This window comes from Megalopta genalis, chromosome 12, assembly GCF_051020955.1.
Source record: "Megalopta genalis isolate 19385.01 chromosome 12, iyMegGena1_principal, whole genome shotgun sequence".
Taxonomy (NCBI): domain Eukaryota; kingdom Metazoa; phylum Arthropoda; class Insecta; order Hymenoptera; family Halictidae; genus Megalopta; species Megalopta genalis.
This window is the reverse complement of record NC_135024.1, coordinates 10,759,041-10,769,607: the sequence shown is the minus strand read 5'-3', so window position 1 is coordinate 10,769,607 and position 10,567 is coordinate 10,759,041. Positions and strand designations below refer to the sequence as shown.

General features: G+C 34.0%; 2 protein-coding genes across 2 annotated transcripts; both read right to left on the bottom strand.

Annotated features, from left to right (window-relative positions):
* Positions 1–331: 331 nt before the first annotated feature.
* On the bottom strand, positions 332–2,165 carry LOC117222946 (ribosome biogenesis protein BRX1 homolog). The gene is made up of 4 exons (XM_033475008.2): positions 1,875–2,165; positions 1,476–1,752; positions 872–1,227; positions 332–798 (listed from the first exon to the last, which is right to left on the bottom strand). The coding sequence occupies exons 1-4, from the start codon at positions 1,986–1,988 to the stop codon at positions 400–402; spliced, it is 1,146 nt and encodes a 381-aa protein (XP_033330899.2). The 5' UTR covers positions 1,989–2,165; the 3' UTR covers positions 332–399.
* A 1,868-nt stretch (positions 2,166–4,033) lies between these two features.
* LOC117222947 (small ribosomal subunit protein uS9) lies at positions 4,034–5,082 on the bottom strand. The gene is made up of 5 exons (XM_033475010.2): positions 4,978–5,082; positions 4,841–4,885; positions 4,633–4,764; positions 4,297–4,411; positions 4,034–4,229 (listed from the first exon to the last, which is right to left on the bottom strand). Exons 1-5 carry the CDS (start codon positions 4,984–4,986, stop codon positions 4,084–4,086), a joined length of 447 nt encoding a protein of 148 aa, XP_033330901.1. The 5' UTR covers positions 4,987–5,082; the 3' UTR covers positions 4,034–4,083.
* Positions 5,083–10,567: the final 5,485 nt, after the last annotated feature.

Here is a 10,567-nt window from a genome sequence, read left to right as displayed (position 1 = left end):
TTGGTCACACTTTTTCGTTAATAACTCGTAAACAAAGCCGTGGGTTGCATTTTCGCCAAGGACAAACTTACTTCAAATTACCTCAGGAACCTCCCATTCTCGGATTACGAGACATTTTTGGAACAACCTGTATATGCTTTCCCGGTTTCTTCACACCACGCGTACCGTTATACAGATATAAAATGCGCACGCGCCTCATACTATTTCTTTGTGTACGCAATGTACGTATATACCACAGATGAAAAATTCACCAGATGTGAAATTTTAATATGCTTTGTCTTAATGCAATCTACATATTGTATTGGTAGTAGAAAATAAAAATTACAGTATATGATATATTTAATAAAAACATTATTATTACAGCATAATATACAAAATATTGTAAATACAATTATTTCATTATTTTTTTGTTTTCTTCTTCAAACGTGTTTTTGTCTTCAAGCTTGTTTTCTTCTTCAAACTTGTTTTCTTTTTCAAACTTGTTTTTTTCTTCAAACTTGTTTTCTTTTTCAACCCTGCTTTCTTTTTCAAACTGGCTTCAGTTACTTTCTTTATGAGTTGTTTTGTAACATCATTTTTTAATTTTGGTTTTTTAGTTTTATTAGGTTTATTAGTTTCTATTATTTTTGCTTCCGTTTCTTCTAATTCTTTTGCCGTTTCTAACAGGTCACCTTTAAATATCTCATCAGTTGGATTTAAAGAATATGATTCTTTTGGCTTACTGATTTCTTGAACTAACTTCTGTTCCACCTTATTTACATATTTACCAGCAGCTTTTTTAATTATAGATTGACGGAACTGTAAAATGGAAGTTGTAATAAATACGCTATCATGAATATGCTTATACAATAAAATAATTGTTACATGATACCTTTGCTGGTGAAATATAAGTGGGATTTTCCCATAGTGCTTCTCCTCCAAAGCTTCCACTATATATTTTGATTGGATTTAAAACAAATCTTGGACCAATTTCAGCTAAACCTCCATCTTCAGTTAAAATTTGAAAATTTCTAAACCATATCCTGTTGTCTAATATACTAAATGTATATACATGGTCGAAAAATGGTTGACTTTTAGGCTGATGGTTGGGCACACCAAATATTTGTATTAGTAATTCTTTGAGGAGACTGTAATGTGCTTTGTTGGTAAAATTTTCATCAAATGATAATAAAGGGCGAGAACCTTTTAAACAATTTCCAGTCATTTTTAATTCTCCCATTGTAGATACTACAATAAAAAAATATTATTTGTTATGAAGCTTATAATACTCTAAATTATGAAATTTTTATGTTAATGTTTTTATCGACCAAGAAGCTACTACTTCTTTCCCAAAAAAAATTTGAAAGTACTATTTATTTCACTATGTCTTTAAGAATCTTATAAATGGTTTATTATTTTATGAAAAGACTCTTAACAGATTCTTGATTCATAATTAATTATACTATAATAGTTTATTGATATATTATAATACATACTATTTTCTACAAGAAATTTAGCACTGGGTCCATCAGAAATATTAGAAAACCACATGTAGAGATCTCTTTTTCTTCTGCCTTCAAACAATATTGTTTTATTACAATTTTTCATTTCACATATTTCATTTACAACTTGTAAATTTTTAGTGCGTTCCATTTTTGATTCAGAGCGATGATGAGGCATAAGAGTTTTCAAATCATCCATAAGATGACGATGTCTGTAACTAATTCCTCTACTAGCGAAAACCAATACCCGTTGCTTGTTAGTCCATTTTACCTAAAAAATCAAATTTTCTTATATTTACCGAATCACGCTTTTTTAAAACTAAACTTGTGTTCAATTAAATATCCTACAAATATACATATTTTGTTTCATACTAAATAAAAATATTTTCGTACCTTTTTCGAAAGCGGTTCATCTGACATTCTTTTCGCTGGCAACGTTTCTATTTCTGGTACATTTTCCTTATTTAACTCTACTTTCCTTTTACGTTCCAAGACTTTTTTCGTCATAGTTAAATTGTTAAAAGCGGATAAATAAATGTGAGAATACTTTATATGGAAGTAAGGTTAACACAGAGAAAGATTCACACGTGTTCTATACCTCCTATACCATAAATTACAACTCTTACTTTTATGAACGAGATACTTTAACCTCGTGGTAGCGCATGCAGTTATATACGTAGGGAGTCTACAGGGTGAACAATATAAAACTATTTGTAGCTCTGCGTCCTTCCGGTAGACGCTCTGCGCATGCTCCGTCGTGCGTACATAGTCAAATTTCACGCCTATACGAGTTTTTAGACAGAGAGAGAGACTCTAATTGTGGTCGACCTGTCTCTTTCTATTGGTCACGGATTGGCCGATGTTTGTCTCCACCCATTTTTCTTAATACGAGCCCATGACCATTGGTCGTTATACTTGATTATACTACCGTTATATCTTTAGGCCCTTAGGCCTTGGGTTATAGGACTACGCTCGAATTCAGACGTTTGTTTATAATAGTTTGATTTCTTTTTACAGTTGTTACACGTGCATGCGTTTTTTCGAACAGAAAAAGATAAAAAAAAATGCCTCAAAAGTGAAAAACGTAAGGAGGAATATACATTATGTATAAATATATACAGGGTGTCCTAAAAATGTCTCGCAATCCGGAAATGACGAGTTCCTCTCAGATCATTTGAAGCAACTTCTTCCTTTACAAAAGTTTTCTCCGAGGCACCGTTAACGAGTTATTAACGAAAAACAGTGACCATGAGAGGCGAGTATACTGTATATTGAGACACCCTGTATATTGTTGATTGGTCACTGTACTCGTGTTGCAGTCGTAAAAGTAGTTATAGTATTAATAATAGTAGTAGTATTAGTAGTATTTGGGCAGGCTTCGCCGCCCCCAACGATCAGCGCAGATGAGCATATCCGCGGCTTGTAATAGCGTTGCGAAATGATCTCGCGTTGTTTTAGTTTATTTTGAACGGAGAACACAAAATTAATGTTGCGAATAAAGCTGTCGCGATTACCATTAGCATTGAAATTAATTGTTTAAAGTATAGTGTTGCGAATTAAATAATCTCCATTTCGTTTTGTTCGACATGCACGGTAGCTTTAAAGATAGCGTTGTAAATAAATACGATCGCGTTATGAGTTGGAAAATTTTGAAGATCTTTAAGGTCCACTTGTTTCTGAATCTCTGTTCGTTGAATTAGCGTTGCGACAAAATAATCGCGTTGCAATAGCTTCATTAGATTTTTCAGTCGTCCATGTTGCAGCTGCAGCTATGGATAACAATCAGCTCCGATTTGCATTATAGCGTTGCGAGACCGAATATCGCGACTTGTCTACGAATTAATTTTAAAGTTATCATTGCGAGAAAATCGCGTTGCAGTAGTTACGTTCATTACCCTTCGTAGCGTAGGCAATCGCGATTTTCCTTAGAGTTGCGAGACGAAATGACCAACGGTTGTGTTAGCGTCGCAAGAATTGACAACGCGTTGTATGTTCCGTCACAAAGTGATATTGATATTTTATAATCATAAATGTTCATTAATAATGTGTAAGAATTTGATTGTGTTGCTCATACTTCTTCTGCATTGGTTCGCGATATCGCTGCTGTGCATCGTTGTTTCAGCTTCACACAGATTTGAAATGTCCAAGTCAAAATCCCGCTCGATCCCGCCCGACTCTTTCCGACCTGTCCCGAATTTCGGATTCCCGCACACGCAACAAAATATAATCAAGTATAATTTAGTTTCCGGGGTTCACAATCTATTGGAAATCTATATTACAACATAAGCTTGCAACTACCTCCAATTCCACGTTGTGGAATCCTTCTACTTAGGCGTCACTTTATAAACACCAGTATAACTGAACTTGTCAAATTTTTTACTCTATATTATCGATATCATGAATTTGAATATCAAAACGGTATGGGTTTACAGAGTGACACCTAACTATTTCAAATCAGCATCTTTTTTGATATTTATTGGTATGTATCATTCGAAAGAGGAAGGTTCAATGCAGTGCGCGAATGTCAAGAAAATCAAGTATCGTTCAAAGAATCGGTTTTTTAATTTTTTATTCAATAATATGAATAAAGTACAATGTGAAATTAACGGTAAGATTTCTGGTACCGTGCCCTGGCACCTGGACCACCAAACTTCTTCGGTTCGCACCGCCTTGGATCAGCTACCAGAAGAGTTCTGTCATATTGAATCAGGATATCCTTTACTTCCTTTTTACTTGCTTCGTCAACATCTAGAAGTAAAACTTAAATTATTAAACACATATGTATTGTCGTTAATACTTTCAGAAGTGTACTCACATTTTTGATAATATGCAACCAAAGCTTTGGAAATAGCTTGCCGGATAGCATAAATTTGTGCAACGTGTCCACCGCCATTTACTCTGACCCTAATGTCAACTCCTGCAAATTTTTCCTACAAAAATAGAATCTTTTCAATACTGACTGTTTTATGTGCAAACATATATTTGATGTACAAAGTGTAATATAATTTCTCAGAAATCTTTTGTTTAATCAAAAACAATCATGTTCGGAATAAGAGAGCATCATAGAAAGATTGACAACTAATTTTCTTGAATTTAAAGCAAAATTGAAAGTAACTCCAAGCATGTAGGAGGTGAAAGTATTATTACTTACTTTGCCCAACAGTAAAATGGGTTCCTGCAGTTTATATTGAAGTACACGCGGTTCAACTAATTCCAAAGGACGTCCATTTACACGGAGATTTCCGCGTCCTCGTTTGCAATACGCAACTGCAGTTGCGCTTTTCTGTAAATATAAACGTGCTCGATTAATGAAACACGCGCAAACATAACCTTACTTATTTTTTGGCAGCTTAACTTACTTTGCGTCCGAAGACCTGCACGGACTGGATCGGTTCCTTTTGTTTCTGTAATATGATTGATCACACATCATTTTTAAGTTGTAAAATTATTTTTTAAAAGACAGTTACTGGAATAAGTTTTAACGCAGAAAACTCACCTTCTGCATTTTGGTTAGCTCGTCGTGAAAAGGAAGCGAAACGGAGACAGCACGATGTTTTTGTCAGTACTACGTGAATCATACGTAGGTCTCAAAACGATATCCGCTTAATGGCGGAAAATTTGAATTTTTAAAGTTTGTGAATACTGTGTGTACACACATAGTACAATAACAGAAAAATACCACTAAGTCAGCAGGTATTTGTTGAGCTTAAACGCGATAGGCTATAATATTTAAAAATGAAAATGACTAATTATTACAATTTTTTTATCGATTGCAATAGTAGTATGTATTCAATATTATCGGTAAATTTTCAAAGGACAATCCACATACAAGATAGTAAGAAGGCTTGCTTACGTATGGCAACGATTACATACCTGAGAAACTATTTCCTGAAGTACAACTTTCTTTGCATAAAATATATACAGGAGAACTTTTTTAACATTTTCGTAAATAACACATTTTTTTTACCTTCAAATTGTCAGATTTTGTGCTATTTTGTGGTATGCATGTACCTTGACATAACACTGTTACAACCACGTGTGCTATTTTAACTTTATTTAAATTATTCTTATCGCTACGAAGCATTCAGCATAACTGCGTAACTGCGTAACTGCGTATAACTGCGTAAGAAAATGTATAAACGCGTTGTTGGTGTGCAGGATTCCTACGAAACACCTGTATTTACAGTAGCATTGTTAATTCCGACTTCTTTGAGGATTCATTAGGGTTATTGATCCTCTGTGTATATTATCCTTAGTTGTATATTATCATTATAGAAGTGAGAGATGAAACACAGAAGAAACAGCGGTATTCAACTAATTGTTAAAGTGTAGTTGCACGCAGTAACATCTTATAACAATTCGCTTAAAAGTTCATTTATACATACAGTAATTCCTGGACTCTCACAGGGTCCTATTTTCCGCATTTTCCGATTCAAGAGCTTCTTGCAAACGTTCATCATCGCGTCATTCGCTACCTGCGCTACAAAACCTTTTACGAAACGGGAAAATATTGGTGGCTAATCCCCAATCCCCTGCATCCCTTACCAGACTTCAAGGTAAAAATGCCGCATCAAAAAACTATTCCTTCAAGCTTTCCCTATCAACCTCGAGTGTAATAAAACTAATCAAAGATACGTATTGTTTTTCAATTCAATCGATTTTCAGTAAAAAAATCTCACGACAAAATTATTGAAATATGAAAACTTCTAACAGTAACACAAAAAAGTATCGAATTTGTATTCGGTTATAACTCCGGATACATAAACGTACACTGCTGCACCTGGCTAACAACCCATTTCTGAACGGTGGATCCGATGAGACAACTAATAATAAACTGTTCATGTGCCTCGATCGCTTGAATCATTGTTCCCACTATTGTACTTGGTACGGCAGGCTGATCCGTTAGGATAAGTAGAATTGGTCTTTCAATACTGCTACTATTTAAAATTTAAGACGGGAGAATCTGATTTATGACAGGGCTGCCCAAAGTTATAGCTGCTTCAATGTACTACAAGGGTACGATTGCAGCAATAACCAATATAATCGCGCTACCTGTGCAAGGAAGAGCAAAGGGAAGTACAGGACAGTTAAACGTTAGTAATGATTCACCTTATCCCTCCGTTCCCGAACCGTTATGAAAACTTTCGTAGTTGAGATAATGCAGGAATGTGTCATCGGTTTGTAAACACTCTAAGATATTCTTTAGTTTGTTCAGATTCACATTTTCAACGAAGCGATTGTTTTTGTAATACTCGGGACTGTTTGACATTTTTATAAGAGGAATACATTTTTCATAACACAACTGGTATGAATGAAAAAAATTAAGTATGGCAGCTAAAAGGCATTTAGCCTTACGTTAGGATTTATAGGAATACAGGATTACAGCAATCCAAAAACTTGCTGTGGTCAAATGTCCAAAAATAAAATCAGTATTCCTGGCTTTTTTTTTGCTAGAGCTCAAATTTAACTTCGTTGTGTAAATTATTCGCCAGATACACAGTAGTTTCTCCCGGAAATGTCAAATTTCGGGTTGCTGGGAACTGTACTTGTGCTATAGATTGAGGTTCGACGGAGGCACGCAACGCGTTTCTTTAATTCGAATTCCCGGAAGACAACTCGTAATACAGACATAACCTTTTTTAATTTTAACATTCTAAAACTGATTTTTTTAACATATTGCTGATAGTTTTCCGAATAAAATGAGATTAAACATGATATAGCTTAGATAAATATTTCTGATTGAAATAAAATCAAACACGATGTGCTGAATAAAGCCATCGAGGCAAATTAACTTTTACTTTGGTAATTGTTTCAATGCCTTATGAATATTGCCATTGTTACGCCGTAACAACAATTCGAACAACAGTTTCGAGTCGACTCTTGTCCTCGCAGGAAAACGTGGCTTCGGTTCGTGCCTTTGTCCTTTGTTGCCACATCTGCAGACCATCCGTTGCACTATCGACGCTGAGTTTCAAGGACATCGTACCTAAACAATGTCGTTTTCCCTCGTTTTCCTCCAGGGTTGATGGGAGAAAGTTGATCCTTCGCATTCTCCGTTAAACAGGTAGGCTCGTCCTCAGACTGTCGTCGAACCGAACCATACCTTTTCCTACCATTATCCTAACTGAGCAAAATTTTGCTGATATTTTTTTTCGAACGATATACATACCTTCTGTGACGTTGTCTTTAATGTTTCATACAATGGGTGCAGAAAGTATTCGTACAGCAATCAATTTCAACAAAAACATTATAGAACTTTGTTTATTACAAAAACGTGTTAACAAAAAAGATGTGTACATATTCTTCGAAATCTTCAATACAAATGTCATGAAATAGAAATTGTTTATTTATATTCTTTATGAAACTATTAACAAAACTCTTAAATATGGATGAAAATGTATGCATAATAAGTATTCGTACAGTTCCTGTTCCATGACTCTTTCTGTTACAGTATACATGATAATTATCTGGTAATCCGTTTAATGTCTCAACATAAATATCATTAATATATCTAGAGACCTTGTCAGAGCAGATAGCGTCCTATATTTAATATACGTAACGTTAGTAGTCCTAAAATGGGACGAAAAGGAAAGGAAACGACTGAAAGTGAAAGAAAAATTATTATAAGTCTGCATAATAAGTGCAAAACATTGCAAGAGATTTCGGAAATTGTGAATAGACCGAAGTCTACAATTCAAGGCATACAATTTAAGGAATAAAGCAAGTTGCGGACGTAAACGAGTAATAAATGAATACACCGGCCGATGGATAATTTGTCAAATAAAACAAAATCCAAAGATTAATGCGGTAAAAATTGCAGCTGAACTTGAAAGTGCCTTTAGTATCAGTGTCTGCAGCAGTAAAGTGCGTAATTTCGTACGGAATAGAGGATATTATGGCAGAATAGCTCGTAAGAAATATTTTGTAAACGAAACTAATAGAAAGAAACTACTGCAATTTGCAAAGGAATATGTAAACGTTCCAATGGAGTATTGGAACCGTGTAATATTTACTGATGAAAGTAAATTTAACATATTCATTCATAACATATTCAATTTAATATATATAAGATATATTTTTAACATATTATGGACGATGTACGGTATGGAGGAAAAAAGAAAAATACCGAGCATGAAAAAGAAAACTTGCGTGCAGCTGTAAAGCACGGTGGAGGGTCGGTCGTCACAGTTTGGGGCTGTATGAGTGCGAATGAAGTTGGATTCCTCCATTTTCTCGATGGTATCATGGACCATAAATTATACATTGATATTTAAAAAAAAACATATCCAAGCTAGTGCAAATAAAATGCAACTACAAGCAACTATATCTTTTTACAAGACAATGATCCAAAGCATAATGCTTATAATACAAGACAATGATCCAAAGCATAATGCTTATAATACAAGACAATGGATCCTGTATAATGTACCACACCAGTTAAAAATCCCTCCACAGTCTCCAAACATAAACATCATAGAGCACTTATGGAGTCATTTCGAAGAAAAAATTCGAAATCAACATATTTCTTCAAAAAAAGATTTAGAAAATGCACTACTGTAAGAATGGAATAACATTACTAATACAATTACCAGAAAGTTAGTAAAGTCAATGTCACGAAGGCTTATAGCGATTATACAATCTAAAGAAAATCCAACTAAATACTAGAATAACAAATAAGTTGATTTTTGTTATGTATATATATATATACATATTAAGAGACGTTGATTGTAAAGTTGGAAGTGTACGAATACTTGTTACGCGTATATTTTCATCCATATTTAAGAGTTTTTTTAATAGTTTCATAAAGAATATAAATAAACAATTTCTTTTTCATGACATTTGTATTGAAGATTTCAAAGAATATGTACACATCTTTTTTGTTAACACGTTTTTGTAATAAACAAAATTCTATAATGTTTTTGTTGAAATTGATCGCTGTACGATCAATACTTTCTACACTCACTGTATGTTAAGAATCGAGTTTTCTAATGCTTTCTTCGCAAATAAAATAAGTTACTGGCTACGTATAATGAATAAGTATGGCCTAAAACATGCCGTGTTTGGAAAAAAATCTGACTAATATATTAAAAAAATTTTCATGTATAAAAAATTAAAAATAAAAAAGTTATGTCATTCTATCTAGCATTACAATGTATTCATAGTAATGTACATCGGCATGCTGGCTGCTGCATTTCCAGGTAGTTTCGTTCGACCCGAACGAAACTCTCTCTTTCTTTCTTTCTTTCTTTCTCTTTCTCACGAGATATCAGCAGCTGCGAGCCACCAGGTCGAAGAATGGGCGACAGTCTGAGAGAAGTCACTATGTCGCCTCGAAATTGTAGTCGAACGTAGGCCCAAATAGCATAACTTCACTGATATTTTCTTTTAAACGACATGCATATCTTCTTTGACGTTGCTTTTAATATCTTACTATTGCTTTTTTTGTTATAATTATAATTTGTGTAATGAAATAAAATAAGTTACTTGCTACGTATAATGAATAAATGTGATCTAAAGCATGTCGTGTTTGGTCTCATTTTAATTGGAATAATCTGGCCAATATATTAAAAAAAATTTCATGTATACAAAATTAGAAATAAAAAAGTTAAGTCATTGTCTTCATTCTAGCATTACAATGTATTCATAGTACTGTACACCGGCATGCTGGCTGCTGCATTTCCAGGTAGTTTCGTTCGACCCGAATTACGTTCTCTCTCTCTCTCCTTTCTTTCTTTCTTTCTTTCTTTCTCTTTCTCAAGAGATATCGGCAGCTGCGAGCCACCAGGTCGAAGAATGGGCAACAGTCTGGGAGAAGTCACTATGTCGCCTCGAAATTGTAGTCGAACGTAGGCCCAAATAGCATAACTCCATTGATATTTTCTTTTAAACGACATGCATATCCTTTGACGTTGCTTTTAATATCTTACTATTGCTTTTTTTGTTATAATTATAATTTGTGTAATGAAATAAAATAAGTTACTTGCTACGTATAATGAATAAATGTGATCTAAAGCATGTCGTGTTTGGTCTCATTTTAATTGGAATAATCTGGCCAATATATTAAAAAAAATTTCATGTATACAAAA